Source organism: Osmerus mordax, chromosome 27, assembly GCF_038355195.1.
Source record: "Osmerus mordax isolate fOsmMor3 chromosome 27, fOsmMor3.pri, whole genome shotgun sequence".
Taxonomy (NCBI): Eukaryota; Metazoa; Chordata; class Actinopteri; order Osmeriformes; family Osmeridae; genus Osmerus; species Osmerus mordax.
In genome coordinates, this window is record NC_090076.1 from 3,368,541 (window position 1) to 3,389,877 (window position 21,337).

Consider the following 21,337-nt stretch of genomic DNA (forward strand, 5'->3'; position numbering starts at 1 on the left):
CACTGACCCTCTACTGGACCCCCTGCAGTTTGCCTACAGAGCCAACAGGTCTGTGGACGATGCAGTTAACATGGCCCTCCACTTCACCCTACAGCACCTGGACTCCCCAGCATCCTATGCCAGGATCCTGTTTGTGGACTTCAGCTCTGCCTTCAATACCATCATCCCCGCCCTGCTTCAGGACAAGCTCTCCCAGCTGAACGTGCCTGATTCCACCTGCAGGTGGATCACAGACTTCCTGTCTGACAGGAAGCAGTGCGTTAAGCTGGGAACACAAGTCTCTGACTCCCGGTCCATCAGCACCGGATCACCTCAGGGCTGCGTCCTTTCTCCTCTGCTCTTCTCCCTGTACACCGACAGTTGCACCTCCAGTCATCCGTCCGTCAAACTCCTGAAGTTTGCGGACGACACCACCCTTATTGGGCTCATCTCTGGTGGAGACGAGTCTGATTATAGGTGGGAAGCGGCCAACCTGGTGACCTGGTGCAGCCAGAACAACTTAGAGCTCAATGCTCTTAAGACAGTGGAGATGGTTGTGGACTTCAGGAGGAACACAGCCCCACTCACCCCCATCACCCTGTGTGACTCCCCAGTCAACACTGTGGAGTCCTTCCGCTTCCTGGGCACTATCCTCTCCCAGGACCTCAAGTGGGAACTGAACATCAGCTCCCTCATCAAGAAAGCACAACAGAGGATGTAATTCCTTCGGCAGCTGAAGAAGTTCAACCTGCCAAAGACAATGATGGTGCACTTCTACTCAGCCATCATTGAGTCCATCCTCACCTCCTCCATCACCGTCTGGTACGCTGCTGCCACTGCCAAAGACAAGAGCAGACTGCAGCGTATCATCCGCACTGCTGAGAAGGTGATTGGCTGCAATCTGCCTACCCTCGAGGACCTGCACACCTCGAGGACCCTGAGGCGAGCGAGGAAGATTGTGGCCGACTCCTCCCACCCTGGTCACTCCCTGTTTCAGTCACTCCCCTCCGGCAGAAGGCTGCGGTCCATCAGGACCAATACATCACGCCACAAAAACAGTTTCTTCCCTTCCGCTGTTGGCCTCTTCAACAAGGCCAAGGGACCACACTGACTCTAATGACTTCTTGCTTAAAACACACTGCTTTTTGCACTGCATTACAATAATGGTATCTTGTACATTTGTATTTTTTGTAATATTTGTATTTTTATATTGTAATTTACGGCAACTTATATTTTATTTTATTGTATATTTAATTCTATTCTAATCCCACTTAGTACTGCTAGTTTATGTACCCTTAGTATAGATAGTCCACATATTTAAATTTTAGGTATATGTTTATTGTATGCACCTTCCTGCCAAAGCAAATTCCTTGTCTGTGCAAACTTTCATGGCGAATAAATCCCATTCTGATTCTGATTCTGAGATTACCTTTGTTAAAGTCGCCGAGTACAATAACAAGGGAATCCGGGTTTGCACGCTCCACACTCAGAATCTGGTCGGCGAGCATGCGTTGGGCCTCTTTAACCTGTGGACCCGGTGCCATGTAAACTCTGACCAAAATGAGTGATGCAAATTCTCGTGGCGAGTAAAAAGGTTTACAGTTTATAAAAAATGATTCCAGATCCGGAGAACAATGTTGCAGAATCACTGTCACATCTACACACCAGCCACTGTTGACGTAGAAACAAATATCACCGCCTTTGGTTTTGCCGGAGAGTGCAGTGTCCCGGTCAGCTCTCACGAGTTGAAAGCCTGCCAGATGTAATGCGGTTTCCGGGATCAAATCGCACAGCCATGTCTCCGTGAAGCACAAAACCGAAGATGAGACAAAGTCTCTGTTTTTCACCATCAGTAGCTGAAGTTCGTCCATTTTATTGCCCAGTGAACGTACATTGGAGAGGAAAAAACTTGGAAGCACTGTTTAGATTCCACGTCTGCGTAGCCGAACTAGCGCTCCCGCTCGCTTTCCCCTTCTTCTGCGTTTCACTGCATGGGCAAAGCCTAGCGCGGCACTGGCTAGAATTCCCACTAAATCTGCCGCTGGAAGCAGAAAAGTGGGAAATAAATCCACAGGAGTTGTAGTCCTGATGTTTAGAAGTACTTCTCTTGTTAGAGAACCCCGGAAATCTTGGCAGAACACTGAATTAACAGACAAAACAAGACAAAACAGAGCGCACCTAGCAACCAAGGCAGCCATCATCGGCGCCATCTTGATCTCCATTCCACTCCACAATGTTTTAAAAAATGCATTGATTTGTTATGGCTCTCCTCTGAGTTTCGACTACTCGTTTAACTGAGTGTGTGTGAGTTGGCTCAGCCCTCCCTCATGCAGCATAATTTGTTGACACAGCGTGTATGATTGACAGGAACAGAATGTGAGGATGATCGTGTGCGCCTTTAGGCCTACAAGTATTTTTTTGTTGTTCTTTGAATAAGTGAATTATTTTAAATACAATTAAAATGAATTATTTCATAATCATAAATTTTTTATAGGATATAGTAATCTATTAAAAATAGAGTTGGCTCTTCAGATATGCGAGCCAGCTCCCGACGTTCACCTACAAGAGCCGCAAATGACCCATCACTAGTGTTTTGTCCCTCGGGAGTTGCCGTAGGCTTGATGCTGAAAGCATTACGTGAAATTAAGGATGGGAAGATTCACCGGTTAAAGTAGAAAAAAACGCACTCTCAAGCTTATCTCATTGCTTATTTTGACCAGTTTATTCACAGACGCGTTTCTGCCTAAGCCATCGTCAGTGTGTGATTCACCGGTTTCCCATCGATGCATTGGCATAAAAGCTCACAAAGCGATGGCCCGGATCAAAAAAGTGTGCACCGGATACAATGTGGGAGGAATCGCGATGCATCGTTTCTAACATTTTTGCATCGGTATAATCCGATGTATTTATATAGAATCGTGTGTAGGCGAACACCATTTAGTATTTAGAAATGTGAACAATGATTTGTGACCAATAATTTTATATTTAGATAGATTCCTCCTCTCTAACTGTTTCTTAAGCGTGCTCTCATCTCCACTGCTGTCAGTGGCCGATTCTCGTCAAGTCTCTCGGCCAAGTTTCGCGCGAGTCGGAGGCGTGTTCGGGCGAGTGTTATCATGGCGAATTACACGTTCCTACGAATTGCAATAAATCCAAGGTTTGGCAACACTTCGGATTTTCCAAGAAAGATGGGCAATTCGAGAAGACCCAAGAAATTGGCAAGATATGTCGTGCTGCTATAAAGTACACAGGCAGCACGGCTAATTTAGGTACTCACCTGAAGAGGCTACATGGTATTTTTGTGGAGACGTAGCTATGGCTAGCCACTCTAGCTCCACCGGTACCCCTAGGAAGAATAGTTTACCTTTTTTACATTCCGGCCTGATTTTATTTTATCTTTTGTCAAAGAATTTGTTTAATATGTGAAGAAAAACTTTCACTTTTTAGTTAATTTATGATTTACTGTCTGACAAAGAAATAAATCATTATGTACCTTATTAAATTGCATAGCATCATATTCTTTCACATCGCACCTCGTTGAATCGCATCGTGTCGAATCGCACTTCATCACAATAGGGGTGAATTATATAGTATCGCATTAGTAGTTGCTTTTATGTATCTTTAATGTATTAGATCGTTGGCAGTGCATCGAGATGTGTATCGCATCATCCTCAATGATAGAGATGCACATCCCTACAGGGACATGCACAGGTACGGGCTATGGTTGCCCAGGCAACAGCTCGTTTGACTGATTGGCTGATCTGCCCCTCTGGAGAAAGAGCCAAAATAAACTTTCTTTTGTTTTTTGCTGCATCAATACGATAAGCCCGTCATTAGTAAAGTTAAATTAAATTAACTTGCGATATCATCCAGTTCTGTGTTAATTTATTTTGCCACCATAACGTTAGCGTTGCCCTCTGCCCCCTAGTCACATGGCATTGTTTGTATTCTCACGCCGGTGGTTGCACAGCGAGGGAAGCTCGAGAGGGAAAACCCTTCCACTTTAATGTGACTTTTTGAAGTAATGGATTATAATGACAAATGCCCTGTAAATAGTAAAAAACTAAAATCCACTTGTGTCTCCAATAATGTGCAGCATCAGCTTGGAACGTTTGCATCACGTCGCGCTACCTTGCCTGATATTGACGTATAATCATGCTATGTTACATGAATCAAAGCTAGCCTATGTAGAAGAAGCAGGCTAATGTAGCTACTAGAGCCCGACCGATATATCGCCAGGCAGATATTATCGGCCGATATTGGGCATTTTCCAAACTATCGGTATCAGCATTTATAATGGCCGATAAATGAATATAATTTTATTTTTATTTCTTTTTTATTATGTTTTTGTTCAAAGGACTTTAAGTTTCATATCTTAAGTTTGTATTTTTATACATTTTATTTATCAGAAACTGCATTAACATATTATTTTAGTGAGGAAATAATAACAGGAGTCAGATGGCTGAGCAGTTAGGGAATCGGGCTATTAATCAGAAGGTTGCTGGTTCGATCCCTGGCCATGTCAAATGACGTTGTGTCCTTGGGAAGGCACTTAACCCTACTTGCCTCTGGGAATGTACCTGTACTTAGTTGCTCTGGATAAGAACTTCTGCTAAAAGTGACTAAATGTAAACTACAAATAACTACTGTTAGGGAAATCAGTTTGTTTTGTTACACGTTTCTGGATTTAAAAAAATAAATAAAATATCGTCCGATATCGGAATATCGGATTTTTAAATCAACAAATATTTGTATCGGTATCGGCCTTAAAATCCTTTATCGGTCGGGCTCTAGTAGCTACGTTATGTCCAGTCTTACATTATTGTGCGCTCTGTAGTAGTGATGTGTCATTCGTGAACGATTTGTTCATTTTGAACGAATCATTAGTATGACTCCGGAGTAACGAGTAGTCTCAGAGAGTGATTCGTTCATTTTCTTGTGGCCGAAAAAAATAAATAAAGTTAAAATAACAAAACCTGTCATTATCACTTCTGAACAAATCTCATTCACGTCTTACTATACTAAACCTAGCAGTCACGCGAAAGTGAATGAGGTAAACAAATCCTTTCTGTTTCCTCTTCTGAGCCTATGCAGGTCACGTGAACAATTCTCCAAAGACTGGTACCCGAAAACCCAGTCGGGAAATGAACAAATCATTTTTGTTTCCTCTAGTTACCAGTACTGAGCCTATGCAGGTCACGTGAAAAATTATCAGAAAGGATTTGTTTACCTCATTCACTTTCGCGTGACTAGGTTTAGTAAGACATGAATGATATTCGTTCACAAGTAACAATTACAGGTTTTGTTATTTTAACTTTGTTGTACTTTACTTACAGTTCAGTGCAGTGTAATTGTTCCCCGTGATAATTAAATGCTATTGTGATCATAAATTACCATTTCAAATCATACAAACTGTGCACCCCCCCCCCCTCCCCACTCCGCGTTGAAATGAACGAGTGACTCGAAAAAAGAGTTGTTTATTTTACTGAATGAGATTCAAATAACCGAATCAGTAAAATGATCCAAACTTCCCATCACTACTCTGTAGAGAAGACAGAGGCTCAGGGATGGAAATGTTTTGCCTGAAATGCCCCTCAAAAGGTCTGTGCACGTCCCTGCCATGTTATCTCTTGTTGATCTACACACGCACTGACATCGCACCGCTCATACGTGATTGTCATGAGACACTCTCACGAACAAAATCACGGTTTAGTAACACAGTAACGCAGCCTGCTTGCGGGAAAGTAACAGTAATTGAATTACTGTTTTTGCAATTGTAATCCCTTATTTTACTCGTTACTTGAAAAAAGTAATCGGATTACAGTAATGCGTTACTTCTAACTTTTTGCAATATACATGGCAGATTGTTCTATAAATAAACTGGTTATTGGTTGACTGCTTTTATTGTGTTGAATAATTGTGATTTTGGAAATAAATTACAATCACTGATGAAGGTGATGTGTTTCAAAGGAGGAGCAGCACTGCTCTAATACACTGATCTTCCTCAAGACACATCCTCTCCACACACCCGAAACTTTAAACTTTTTGCAGAATTTACACGAATGCACCTGGCATAAAAAAATAAAATGCTTGTTATACAACAGCAGGAGCATCATTTCAACTTGTAAGGGGACAAAGTGCTAGTAACTTTGTCCCCTTACAGGTAAAAACTATTAAAAAAGTAAAAAGTAGAAAACTATTTTCCTAGCTCTTGGTCCTGTCTATTAGGTGCTATCTTACCTTGAGAAGGTCTAGTGAAGGGGAGAATTTCAGGAGCTCCTCAATGACATTATTGTGTCCTTTGAAAGCTGATTTAAATAATGCAGTAGAACCATCCTACAGGGTGGTCAAAGAAAGCATAATACATCAAATGTAATACATCATTCTGCACAGGACTGTCCAGTATCCTTTACTAGAGGATGACATACATTTCTGTAAGCATCTCGATCTGCACCACGCAGAAGTAAAACCTTTACTACATCATCATGTCCCATCTGGGCTGCCATCCAAATAGGTGCTGTGCCATCCTGTGGATTCAATTTGAAGCAAAAGGACACAAGGTAAAGGTAGAAGAGAAAAGGTTAATACTGATGGATTTCAAACAAAAGGCAAAGGACTGACATTCCCAACTGTATGGAAACAATGGTTTAAGAATCATACCTCCCTAGAATGGTTCACTTTGGCTCCAGAGGACAGCAGATGACGAATTACAGTCACGTGACCCCCTTGAGAAGCAAGGAAAAGTGGGGTGGCGCCATCCTGAAACATTATTTGACATACCAACTTTGAGATCAATGGAGCAATTTGCCTAGAAAAAGAAGCACTAATCTTATAGTTTGATAGACAATTAAAGCTACCTCAGTAGCGAGGACATAGTGGTTCATATACAGATGAGTGAAAAACTAAAGGAAAACCTGAAAGAATGAGAGGAGAAACAATTAAGCTATTAACAAAAAGCGAGATAGATGAGCTGGCATACACTCAAGTAGAAGAGACACCAAAACCCTACATCACAAACCAGCTGAGAAATTTTGGAAGATTGCCGATGGAACGTTAATCATCAAAGTTAATCATCCAACTTGAAACTTAGCCAAGAGACTATTTTAAGAACTGTGGAACTTGTATTCCTTTATATGAATTAGATGCGTTCTGCAAGAATGACCTGTGTCCTAGTCAGAATTGTGCCAGGTTATGAGTTAGGACACAATAGTAGAACTGAAAGGTCATGACAATAACATTTAAGTAGCCTGCCAGAAAGTGACAGGATCAAATACAGAGATTTGATTGGAAGTATCGAAGATGTTCTAATACATTTACATTTAGTCATTTTAGCAGACGCTCTTATCCAGAGCGACAACCTTCTGATTAATAGCCAGACTCCCTAACCGCTCAGCCATCTGACCCACCACTAATAACTGTAAATTACTGCAACTTAGATTTTATTGTATAGTTTATTTTAATTCTAATTCCACTTAGTATTGCTAGTTATGTACCCTTAGTATAGTTAGTCCTCATATTTAAATTTTAGATTCCTATATGTTTAATGTTTGCACCTTCCTGCCAAAGCAAATTCCTTGTCTGTGCAAACTTTCATGGCGAATAAAACCCATTCTGATTCTGATGTACCATGTTTGCTGAATGTTTCTGCTGTTTATTTTCTGAGGAGTCAGAAAATAAGTAGTCTTAGTGGGATAAAGTAAGCGGTTTTCTTTTATCTATCATTTCACTGTGTGGGGAATTGGCAAATTGGCGCCCCTACAGGCAGCTGCAGGCAGCCCTGCTTGCTGAGAAGGTGCCATGCACAGAAACTGTGTGAAAAAAGGGGAGGGGGGGCAGACTGGGTCTCCCAAATGGAACGGACAAGGGAGGGAACGGGGGGGGGGATCCACTGTATAGTGCAATACTCTAAATGGAGATAGTGGGATAAAGTCAGTCGCACCTCGACTTACTTCCACATAACGCACATTTCATTCATAATATTATAAATATCTAGACCTAAAGTTCCTGCACATTTTCGTTTTTCTGAATTGTGTGAAATGGCTAATAAAAATATGTAACACAAAACGATTGTGGTCACCAAGGTGAATTAGTTTAGTCTTGACTTCTGGTCGTGACTGACAGTGTTGGGGGGATGGGAAATCTGTTGATTGTTGAGTGCCAAAGAAGATGGACAGGAAAAGGTCAAATAAGCCATCAGGTGCCCAATTTTGAAAAAAAAGAAAAGAAGAAGAGGCAAAACGAGAAAAAGATAAATGTATGCAACTATGTTCTCTCTGTATGATTATTACGGTATCCATGTCATGAATGAAGGGCTAATGTTAATTGGTGGGTATAGGCTAACTCTTACGCTTGTTAGCCTTTTTGCTATGATGCTTGCTATGCTTATACAACAATAATTCGGTTTTAACTCAACAAACACGAGATCAAATGTCACCATAATAGTGTGCTTTGCAACAAAACTGTAACAAGTTCAGTTATTATTTCCATCATTTGGGTCAGGCCCTGTAATTAGCCAACAGAATTTTCACATCTGTAGGTAGTTTCAAAGACGAACATTTGCTATTTGCTACAACTCTATTTCTTGACAAAGTATAGTTTAACAACATAACTAACATAACTAAACGTGTGCCAGTGCTATGCATAGAATTTGAGGCAGTAACCAAGGAGCTAATGTTCCTCCCTAAAAGTTTGATTAATATAGCGTGTAATGACAGACATTTATCGTGTAAGGGCATGTTTATGTAACCCTCCTATTATGTTTGGTGTCAATTTGACCCCAGGCTGTTATAGAACATAAGTCTTACCATAACGGTCTTTTGATTTCAATTGCAATTTCAGGGGCACTTCTAAAATGTTTTGGAGCATCCTCTGTCACTGGCCACTACACAGGACTGCTGGAATAGTCTCAGTGCCTCAGGTTGAGGAGCTGCCATCTACCTCATCAGCTACACAGGCCTCTCCTGGAATGGTCTCAACCCTTCAGGATGAGCTACCATGTCCTCAGCTACACAAATATCTCCACAAATATTGGATATTGAGCATGAAGACCTCTTTGCCTCTACTTCTCCCCAGCATGAGCCTTCAGGTGAGTTTTTGCATATGTTTGTATGTATGTGTGTGTGTGTTTGTGGGGAGGCTACAAGACAACTGGACAACTGCAATTTAATGTAATTTTAATATTTCTGATAATTTCTGAGTATGTGTTATATTCCACTGCTATATGCTTTAAGTAATGTGCCAATATGCTGTCTGATAGAAATGCCTGGAGTTGAACCCCAACTGAGCCCCACTGCTGAGGATGACCCTTTGTCAACCGACCCTGCTAACTGGCTCTCACATCTGACTGAGCTGGTTCGCAGAGGACCAAGTAAGGTGCCATCTGGCTTTGTTTTCTGTAGGAATGAGAGTGATGGGAGAAGTTGCCACCACCAATATTTCAAGAAGACATTAATAAGTGGTGAAAAGATTGCATGAAGTTGGCTGATTTATTCAACAAAGAACAACAGCCTCTTTTGCTTCTGCTGCAAATTGTTTTCCAAGAGGCTCATTAATTTAACAATTGCAGGAATGGCAAATTGGAAACATGCAAGCAAATACCTCACATCACACGAAAAAGTCCAGAACACCTCAATTCCATGAAAGCATGGAAGGAACTGTCAGTGAGGTTAAAACGTGGGGAAACTATTGATAAGCTGGAGATGGCACTTCTGGAGGCTGAGAGGGTGAGATGGAGAGCAGTGCTGACACGTCTCACTGCTATCGTGAAGTCACTGGCAGTCGAAATATGGCTCTAAGGGGACACACAGATACACTGTTCACACAATCAAATGGGAATTTATGGCCAGGTTTGATCCCATTATGGAAGATCACCTTAACCGTGTCGAAAGAGAAACAGCAAGTCACAACAGCTACCTAGGCCATCATGTTCAGAATGAGCTGATTGATTTGTTGAGCAGCAAACTAATATCTGCTATAGTGGATGACATCAAGCAGGCAAAGTTTTTTTCTGTAATTCTGGACTGCACCCCAGATATAAGCCACACAGAACAGTTGTCAGTGGTCATTAGAGTGGTGTCACTGATGGAGAAGCCCCATATCAGGGAACATTTTATGGGATTTTTGGAAGCAGAGGAGTCCACAGGCCAGCACTTGGCATCCATGATCCTGACGAGACTGGAGGAGTCGGGAATTCCTTTTGAAGACTGCAGAGGACAGTCATATGACAACGGGACAAACATGAAAGGCAAAAATAAGGGAGTTCAAGCCAGGCTCTTAGAAAAGAATCCCTGAGCTCTGTTTGTGCCATGTGGGGCACATACATTGAATTTAGTTGTGTGTGATGCTGCTAAGGGATCTGTTGATGCAATGAGTTACTTTGGTGTCCTGCAAAAGCTATACACATTATTTTCAGCCTCCACCCAAAGATGGGCCATACTGAAGAACCATTTGAGCATCACCTTAAAGATGTGGGCAGAAACAAGGTGGGAGAGCAAGGTCAAGAGCGTCGAGCCCATGAGGTACCAGGGAGCTGCCGTGAGAGAGGCTTTAATTGAGGTGAGAGACCACACCAAAGACCCTGCTATAAAGGCTGAGGCCCAGTCTTTGTCTGAGGAGGTGGGGTCGTACCGCTTCAGCATCTGCACAGTAGTTTGGTATGACATGCTATCTGCAATACAGCATGCCAGCAAACTCATGCAGTCTCCTGATATGCATGTGGACCTAGCTGTGAAGAAGACTGAGCGAGGTCTCCAGAGCTACAGGGCAAGTGGCTTTGTGACTGCACAGATGGCGGCCAAAGACGTGTGAAGAAATGAATGTGGAGGCTGTTTTAAAGCAAAAAAGGCTGAGGTCCACAAAGCGCCACTTCTCATACGAATCAAATGATGAGCCTTTCAGTGATGCACTTAGTTTATTGTACAGAGAAGTTGGAGGTTGGATTCTTCAACGTTGTTGTTGATGCTGCTACGTCAGCCATCAAGAAGAGATTTTCCACATTGGAAAATGTGGGAACAAAATTTGGGGTTTTGACACATTTCCCAAGTCTTGCACATGAGGAGCTGGCAGAGCAATGTGAGGCACTAGGCACCACACTGCACTTTAAGGGGCACTCTGATTTGGACAGTAGAGAGCTTGTGCAGGAAATTACGAACTTTCCTGACCTGCCATCAAAGACCATGAGCCTCCTTGAGCTTATCACTTTTATGCACGATAAGGATCTATCGGAGATCTACCCCAACTTTTGGACTGCTCTCAGGATTGCACTTACTCTGACAGTCACTGTGGCTCAAGCAGAGAGGAGCTTTTCAAAACTAAAGTTGATCAAGTCATACCTGAGGTCAACCATGTCCCAGGAACGGCTCACGAGCCTTGCCCTCATCAGTATCAATCACTCAATAGGGGAGCAGATTTCATATGATGACATCATTGATGATTCTGCATCAAGGAAGGCCAGAAAGGTCAGGTTTTAGTTAGTGTTAGTGCAATAATTAGATTCTCTTTATTGTGTTTTCACATTTGTGTGATGAAGGATTTGTGCCATTTTAGAATATTCTATATTTTATTTGTATATTATTCTTAATATTTTATATTATTGTTGCTCTCTGCTCTTGTTACATTTTGTATATATCTGATTGTATATATTTTTGGCATATTTATGTATATAGTGTATATTTATTTAAGTTCTGATAACTTATACTGTCATATTATGTGTAGAATTTGTGTAGGCAGGCAAACAGCTAGACCTCATCCTGACACGTAACTGTATCACTGACTTAACCTCTGTAACCCCACTGCATATTTCTGATCACTACTTTATCCAATTCTCTATCTCTCTCCCTCCAACTCCTTCTACCTCCCCTCCCCTTGTAACTTTCCGGCGCAACCTCCGCTCCCTATCCCCCTCCCATTTCTCCTCTATTGTAACATCCTCCCTCCCCCCCATTGACGAGTTCTCGTCCCACCCCACTAACACTGCCACCGACACCTTGTTAACCACTTTAACTGCATCACTTGACTCTCTCTGTCCCCTGTCAACCAGGCCTGCACGATCTTCTCCCTCCTGCCCGTGGCTTACGGATGTTATTCGTGAAGAACGATCCACCCTTCGGGCAGCCGAGAGGAGATGGCGCAAGTCCAAAGGCGGTCTGGACCTTGATAAGTATCACTCCCTCCTCAAATCCTTCTCTTCTTACATAACTGGTGCTAAAACCCTCTACTTTCTGAACAAAATTAACTCTGCTTCAAACCCCCACAAACTTTTCTCTACCTTCTCCACCCTTCTTAACCCACCTCCCCCACCCCCTCCCTCCACCCTGACAGCAGACGACTTCTCCTTCTTTGAGAAAAAAGTCGCCGACATTAGCAGTCGGTTCCCTAAACCCACCTTTCCTACCCTCTCACCCTCCATGACTGACCCAACTAAATGTCTAAACTCTTTTTCTCCCCTGTCTGAGGCAGAGATCTCTGACCTCATTCTCTCTCATCGCCCCACCTCCTGTCCCCTTGATCCTATACCCTCCCCTCTCTTTCAAACCATCTCCCTCTCCATCATAACTTTTCTTCTCCATGTCCTAAACTCCTCTCTCACCTCTGGCACCTTCCCCTCTGCCTTCAAACAGGCTAGAGTTACCCCTCTACTCAAAAAACCCTCCCTTAACCCTGCCGTTCTCCAGAACTACAGACCGGTACCACTGTTACCCTTCCTTTCAAAAACAATTGAACGTGCTGTATCTAACCAACTGTCTAACTTTCTCTCTCAGAACAACCTGCTTGACCCCAACCAATCGGGCTTCAAGACTGGCCACTCCACAGAGACTGCCCTCCTTTCAGTCACCACTGCCCTCCAGTCTGCCAGAGCGGCTTCCAGGTCATCCGTTATCATTCTGCTGGACCTTTCTGCAGCGTTTGATACGGTTAACCACCAGATCCTGCTCGCCAGACTTTCTGAGATGGGCATCACTGGCACTGCACTCAAGTGGATCTCATCCTACCTGTCGGGAAGATCCTACCAGGTTTCCTGGGGAGGCAAACTGTCAGGCCCTTGCCAGCTCTCCACTGGTGTCCCACAGGGCTCCGTCCTTGGACCTCTCCTCTTCTCTCTGTACACCACCTCACTTGGACCAATCATCACCTCCCATGGCTTCTCCTACCACTGCTACGCTGACGACACGCAGCTGTACCTGTCGTTCCCCCCGACCGATCCGGGGATCTCAGCTAGGATTGAGGCCTGCCTCACAGACATCTCCGCCTGGATGACCGAGCACCACCTCCAGCTGAATCTCGCCAAAACAGAACTTCTCATCATCCCGGCTAAACCCTCCATCTCCCACGATCTCTCAATCACCCTGGGATCTGCGACGGTGACCCCTTCATCCTCTGCCAGGAACCTTGGGGTTACCATGGACGACGAGCTCTCCCTCACGGCCCACATTGCTGCGGTCTCCCGGTCGTGTAGATTCACCCTCTACAACATCCGGAAGATCAGGAGATACCTGTCTGAGCACTCCACCCAGCTGCTAGTCCAAGCACTCGTCCTCTCCAAGTTGGACTATTGCAACTCGCTGCTCTCCCAGCATGTGCAACCCGCCCTCTTCAGAGGATTCAGAACGCGGCGGCCCGCCTGGTCTACAATCTACCCAGACGCTCCCATGTTACCCCGCTCCTCATCTCTCTCCACTGGCTACCTATCATGGCCCGTATCAGATTCAAGACCCTGGTATTGACCTTCCGAGCAGTGAACGGGACTGCACCCGTCTACATCAAGTCTCTCCTGCAGCCTTACACCCCCACCCGTCACCTAAGGTCTTCTTCAGACAACCGCCTGGTGGTCCCACCGCTCAAGGCCGCCCGGTCCCAACACAAGCTCTTCTCCTGTCTGGCCCCCCAGTGGTGGAATCAACTCCCCACCTCCATCAGAGACACTGACTGTCTCTCCATCTTCAAGAAAAGGCTCAAGACGCACTTGTTCCGGGAGTACAACGGTACTTAGGAACGGTTCGCTTGACCCGATGTTAGTTTCCTCAAGGATCACAATGACTCTTGCTTAGAGACTTGTTGCTCTTGTGGTTAGTGGTAACTGATTTAAATTTTTGTTCTCGCTGTGATATATTGTTTTATTACTGTTGCTTGCTTTTTTCCACAGGTACACTTGCACTTATAGCTGTTCATGTTGTTTAATTGTAACTTGTTTAACTACATGCTCTTATGGTTCTTCCCTTTGGCACTTACTTTGGTTGTTCACAATGTGTGCTTCATGTTTTGGCTACTCGCGATGTTTTTTGGCTATCTTGTTGTTATGATCAGTGACCTATGCACTTTGTAAAGCTCTCTCTTGGAAGTCGCTTTGGATAAAAGCGTCTGCTAAATGAATAAATGTAAATGTAGAATTGTGTTCATTGTCTTTTGGAAGTGGAGCCCCTTAAAAAGTGTAATTTCCTGTTGCAATAGCAATAGTTCAATAACTGGATTCTCTTAAGTGTGTTTTACAAACGTTCTAATGAAGGATTCGTGCAATTGAGATATTGTGAAATGTTGTCTTTCACTTATGTTCTTCAAATATAGTATAAGTTAAAGTATGTGTTTTAAAGTATGTGGGGGTTTATTTTTTTTGGGGGGGGGTCTCATTTATAAAACTGTGCGTAGGATTCTTACTAAAAGTGTACGTACGCCCAAAAGCCTAAAATGGCGTAGGCCCTCAAAAAATCCGATTTATAAAACCGTGCGTACACACACCTGTAAGCAATGTTTCCTTTAAAAATCACAGATTACCCAGAAGTGTGCATACGTGAATCAGCATTTTACCCCGCCCTAAACACGCCCATTTTTACTATAAATGATCAATGCAAAGCACCTCATGAATGCTAATCCAGTATATTAATGACCCTGGCATGTGATTGTTCTTTACGGTGAATCATGATCACCAATAATGAAAGAAAACAGTGCGAGTGGCGTCAACTGTGCCAGTGATACCCTGAGTCGAGACAGAATTTGAAAACAAAAGCGTTTTGTTATGAACAGTAGTCTATTGAAGTCTGGACTGATAACAAGGACGTAGAGTGTAGCGATTGAGCGGGATCTTAACGACTGTATTTCCAGTTTTTGACATGATGATATTTGCACAGTAATAAATAAATATATTTAGTTATACGCTGTGTTCTGCAGTTATGTAAAGGTAGAATATGTGATGTTATCCTGTATTCCATGCAGTCGGGGCATCTCCCCCTCCTGCACTCCCGTAGTGGACAATCTGATGGTGAGACAGCGCAGAATTTTGATTTAAAATTTGAGTTGGATTGTGTTTATTGAACAATTATCACTCAGTACAAGCGCAAATAACACTGCTGGATTTAATCTTCATGATAATGATGACATGGAGTGAAAAAAACGTGTGTGAGGAAAACAAAATATATAAATATTACGAGTAATCGTTCTTCCCACATTTACTTTCTGCAGTCTGACTACAGTACGGTCATCTGCGTCGCCAATTCCCACTGTTTCCAAAATGTGCGTAGGCCTACGCATGGGTCAGAGTTTGCGTGGAGGACCGCACATTCTCCCGTCAAGTTTGTTTTTTATAAATTACAACCTTTACCTGGGAAGTGGCGTACGCACATTTTAAGCCCCGTTTTGTGCGTACGCAACGTTTATAAATGAGACTCCAGGACTCTTCCTAGAGTTGGCTGCCCAGCCAAACAATTGGGGGAGAAGGGCCTTAGTCAGGGAGGTGACCAAGAATCCGATGGTCACTCTGACAGAGCTCCAGCATTGCTCTGTGAAAAGAACCTTCCAGAAGAACAACTATCTCTGCAGCACTCCACCAATCAGGCCTGTATGGTACAGTGGCCAGACGGAAGCCACTCCACTGGGAGACAAGTCAGGATCAAGGGAAAGATTAATTCAGCAATGTACAGAGAATCCTTGCTCCAGAGCGCTCTGGACCTCAGACTGGGGCGAAGGTTCATCTTCCAACAATGGCGCCGATGATGGCTGCCTCGGTTGCTAGGTGCGCTCTTGTTTTGTTTTGTGTCTTGTTTTGTCTGTTAATTCAGTGTTCTGCCAAGATTTCCGGGGTTCTCTAACAAGATAAGTACTTCTAAACATCAGGACTACAACTCCTGTGGATTTATTTCCCACTTTTCTGCTTCCAGCGGCAGATTTAGTGGGAATTCTAGCCAGTGCCGCGCTAGGCTTTGCCCATGCAGTGAAACGCCGAAGAAGGGGAAAGCGAGTGGGAGCGCTAGTTCGGCTACGCAGACGTGGAATTCGAACAGTGCTTCCAAGTTTTTTCCTCTTCAATGTACGTTCACTGTGCAATAAAATGGACGAACTTCAGCTACTGATGGTGAAAAACAGAGACTTTCTATCATCTTCGGTTTCCCGGACACCACACCAGATCTGGCAGACTTTCAACTCGTGAGAGCTGACCGGGACACTGCACTCTCCGGCAAAACCAAAGGTGGTGGTATTTGTTTCTACATCAACAGTGGCTGGTGTGTAGATGTGACAGTGATTCTGCAACATTGTTCTCCGGATCTGGAATCATTTTTTATAAACTGTAACCTTTTTTACTCGCCAAGAGAATTTGCTTCGCTCATTTTGGTCGGAGTCTACATGGCGCCGGGTCCACAGGTTAAAGAGGCCCAACGCATGCTCGCCGACCAGTTTCTGAGTGTGGAGTGAGCAAACCTGGATTCCCTTGTTATCAACAAGGGAACCTGGTGCAGCCAGAACAACTTAGAGCTCAATGCTCTTAAGACAGTGGAGATGGTTGTGGACTTCAGGAAGAATACAGCCCCACTCACCCCCATCACCCTGTGCGACTCCCCAGTCAACACTGTGGAGTCCTTCCGCTTCCTGGGCACCATCCTCTCCCAGGACCTCAAGTGGGAACTGAACATCAGCTCCCTCACCAAGAAAGCACAACAGAGGATGTACTTCCTACGGCAGCTGAAGAAATTCAACCTGCCAAAGACAATGATGGTGCACTTCTACACAGCCATCATTGAGTCCATCCTCACCTCCTCCATCTCCATCTGGTATGCTACTGCCACTGCCAAGGACAAGAGCAGACTGCAGCGTATCATCCGCACTGATGAGAAAGTGATCGGCTGCAATCTGCCTACCCTCGAGGACCTGCACACCTCGAGGACCCTGAGGCGAGCGAGGAAGATTGTGGCCGACCCCTCCCACCCTGGCCACTTCCTGTTCCAGCTACTCCCCTCCGGCAGAAGGCTGCGGTCCATCAGGACCAAAACCTCACGCCATAAGAACAGTTTCTTTCTATCTGCTACTGGCCTCTTCAACAAGGCCAAGGAATCCCATTGACATTCATTCATTATTATTGACTATGTTGACCACTCATGCTGCTCATTCTTATTCTTATATATAATATATATATAATATATTTTATATTTAAATTGTTAGATTGTTTAGTTCTTAAGAATAGTTAAACTTCTGTACCTTTACTTATTTTAAGATTCGTATATGTTTAGTGTTTGCACCTCCCTGCCACAGTAAATTCCGTGTTTGTATAACATACATGGCAAATAAACCGAATTCTGATTCTGAACAGGACAACGCCCCTAAGCAGACAGCCAAGATAAGGAGTGGCTTCGGGAGAAATCTGTGAATGTCCTTGAGTGGCCCAGCCAGAACCCAGACTCGAACCCGATTGAACATCAGTGATCTGAAAATGGCTGTGCACCAACGCTCCCCATCCAACCTGATGGGAGTTTTGAGAGGTCCTGCAAAGAAGAATGGGAGAAACTGCCCAAAAATAGATGTGCCAAGCTTGTAGCATCATACTCAATAAGACTTGAGGCTGTAATTTCTGCCAAAGGTGCTTCAATAAAGTATCGAGCAAAGGCTGTGAATACTTATGTACATGTTGTTATATTTTCGTTCTTAATATTTGCAAATCAATAAAAAATATGAAACAAACTTTTTTCACTTTGTCATTGTGGGGTATTGTGTGTAGAGTTGAGGTAAACAATTAATTGAATACATTTTGGTAACGGCTGTAACAACAAAATGTGTAAAAAGTTAAGAGCTGTGATTTCCGAATACACTGTACACTGAGCACTGTCCGAATATCTAGACACAAATTGTCAATAATAAATGTTTTGAATTTTACATATTTTTTTTAAAATTTAATTGTGGAACCATAAAAATAATTTGTTTTAATTGTACTACATACATAGTGAATCAGAAAGATGCCAGGGCTGAAGGGAAAATATTGGAAATAGGTGAAAATATGGTTCTTACATGCAGCTGGTCATGAACATTGGCTCCATTCTTCAGCAGGGTCTCCACCACCTTAGAATGGCCACACTGACAAGCAACCGAGAGGGCTGTGCCTCCATCCTGCCAAAGCATGACAATAAACAGAGAAAATCTCAACATGTGCACGGCTCTATTGTTATATTGCCATGAAGTGTTAGCACAGGTTATAGGAGTGTTGGCCTCTTCCAAGGGCGTAGGATTGTCTTTGACATTGGGGGGGACATATTGGCCACTATGAATCAACGTCCATCCCACCACCATAATAGTAACATACAGTATGGTGACGTGGTACAACATATATGGAATCACAAACAGCAAATAAACAAAATCATCCAATCTTTACTTCTGTTTATTATTAGACAAATATTGGAATTGGGAAACATAAAAGTGTACAAGTGTAACATCCCTCCACTACCTGTCCGCTTGTGATGTCACAGTATTTTCCATTGGAATCTTACCCAAAAAGTTATACTTTTGCTCATGTGATAATGTAATGGGGAAAAAACATTCAGCATGTTGAAATGTACAGTAATATATACACACAATGTACCAATTTGGCATCTCTTAGTGCAGAATTGGCTTAGAGGGGGAGGGGATGGGGCACATAGTATGGAGCCTAGATCAAATGAGCTAGAGGCAGACTCCATTTGCATCCAGGCCAAATAGTAAATACAATTAGGTAGAGCAAGCTTTTTAAGTCTTTGGAGGGCGCTCCTTTTGATGACTTTACTGTTCCAAATAAACTAAAACTAAAAGATAAACTCCTCTCCAATGAACTAAAAAATTATTTTTAAATCAGGATGGGGATATTTTGAAAGAGGTTAAGAAATTTTGGTAACATAACCATTTCAATAACATCAATTTGGCCTGCTAAGGACAGCGGGAGATTCATCCATCTAGCCAAGTCTTTTTTTACATTTTAAAACAAGATGTTAAAATTCTTAGTGAAGAGGGACAAAAAAGGAGGAGTGATCTGTACCCCAAGATATTTAAAGCCCTTGTTGACAATCCTAAATGGGAAATGTGATGCAGGGATTAAAGTGGCTGCCTGATTAAGAGGAAACATCTCGCTTTTTTCTAAATTGATTTTATAGCCAGAGAGATTTCCGAATTGAGCCAGGATGTTAAGAATGGAGGGTACAGAGTTTAGTGGGTCTAAGACATATAAAAGAATGTGGTCTGCATATAGGGATAATTTGTCCATGAGGCTCCAATGCTCTATACCCCGGAAGTCCCCAGATTGTCTAAGAGCAATGGCCAGCAGCTCAATGGCAATGGCGAAGAGCAGAGGAGACAGACTGCAGCCTTGATGTGTGCTCGGCCAAGAGAGAAATGCTCTGATTGCTGTCCATTATTAATTACCGTGGCTGTAGGGTGAGAGTAGAGGAGTTTTATCCAGGAGATGAAGGAATCTTCAAACCCAAATTTTTTTAAGGTTGCAAACAAATATTGCAATTCAACTCGAACGCTTTTTCAGCGTCAAGAGAAATAACCATTTCTGGGGAGCGGGACAGAGGGGAATAAACAATGTTGAAAAGCCTTCTAAAATTTGAGCTAGAGTGTCTATTTAGGATGAAGCCTGTTTGGTCTGCTTCGATAATTTGTGGGATAACTGTCTCCAATCTAGCCACCAGAAGCTTGGATAAAATGTTGTAATACACATGAAGGTTATCAAAGAAGAAGAAAGATTGAGCTGTAAAAAGTTATCATCACATTCAGAGCTGTACAATTTACTATACCGTATTTTACGGAAAATAGGCTGTTTAGTTACCCAGGACAGCTTGGATAGCCATCTAACTCGACAACATTCACAATCAGGGTGAACACTCAAATGATCTAAACTACAGACCATAGCATTACACATATCAAAACAGAACTAACACAACAATAGAACTCAGAACAATGCTTATCTAACTAAGCTAATGCCCTTAACTTTGTAGCTTTTCAGCTTGCCACGGGGCATTCTGGGTACCAAGCAAATTGTCGCTACAATACCAAGCAATGCGCAAGTATAGGCGATTTTACAGCATTGTGTAACACACTTCGGTTGTTGATAGTATGTCCAGAAATAAAGCCAAGTCACTCATTTAGTGGCAAAATCCATTTTTATGTCTACAAAATAATTTTAGATTTACTATAAGTTTACCTAGCTTGCAAATCCTGAGGATAGCCTACTGTAGCAGACCTTATGTAAACATACTGGGCCCTTATCTTGATCTGGGGGAAGGGTGAGCATTTGTTACAGACTAAGTCTGAGAGGATGTTTGGGGGGTTGAGCTTTTACGACACCTGAACCAGAGATTCAAACTTAGAGGGGTCAGACAGCGCACACACGTACTGACACGCACACACTCAAACACGCACGCACACACGGGTGCCAGGTATATGCAAGTGAGCCAATGAAAGAAGAGATATGGGACATTTGCATGCCTTTGTATTAGCCAATAACAGTCCAGAGCGGTTCTGTTTAAATACTTGTGGGCCGGCCGCAAGCAATAAAGCTTTCTTAACTTGTTCACCGACTGACTGTGCAATACTTGATAGTGTCAGAAATATTAATCTATGTTCAACGGAAAAGGGTGTTTTGTCCCTCGGGAGTTGCCGTAGGCATGATGCTGATGTAAGCATTACGTGAAGTCAGTGAGGGCTGTTCGGATGGCGATGTCAAGAAGAGAAGTGGAAAAATACAAGTTGTGAAAAAAGACAGCGTCTTATTGTCCGCAAGACCATATAAAAATATAGCTGCAAGCAGCAATGAGGTGGCCAAACCGGTAAAGCAGGTAAAATGAACAAAAAACATTTTAGACATTCTCAGAACAGGGTTCTGAGTAAATGCAGCTTTTAATCCATCAAAGATTTGCTGAGATACGACCCAACTTCCTGTTTGATGGCTTTGCCACAGATTTCGATTGGCTGTACCGATCAAACCTTTTCGAAAATCTAAAATAATTTTGATAGTTTGTGTGAGGATTGCCATGACTATATACAGCTAGACTACAGGTAGCTAGCGACTGCGTTGTACCTAGGGATGAGTATTGATAAGATTTTAACAATTCTGATTCCATCAATTCCTGCTTAT

General features: G+C 43.1%; 1 protein-coding gene and 1 long non-coding RNA gene across 2 annotated transcripts in view; both read right to left on the bottom strand.

Annotated features, from left to right (window-relative positions):
* LOC136936898 (uncharacterized) overlaps window positions 1-21,337 on the bottom strand; it is a 330,204-nt gene that overhangs the window by 16,953 nt on the left and 291,914 nt on the right. The gene's annotated exons all lie outside the window — the stretch shown is intronic.
* The window catches only part of ankrd29 (ankyrin repeat domain 29), a 97,048-nt gene that overhangs the window by 15,937 nt on the left and 59,774 nt on the right, over window positions 1-21,337 (bottom strand). The window contains exons 5-8 of the mRNA XM_067230169.1: window positions 18,241-18,339; window positions 6,640-6,738; window positions 6,408-6,506; window positions 6,220-6,315 (exon numbers count right to left, since the gene is read on the bottom strand). Coding sequence (XP_067086270.1) covers window positions 6,220-6,315; window positions 6,408-6,506; window positions 6,640-6,738; window positions 18,241-18,339 — 393 coding nt within the window. The remainder of the gene's footprint in view (window positions 1-6,219; window positions 6,316-6,407; window positions 6,507-6,639; window positions 6,739-18,240; window positions 18,340-21,337) is intronic.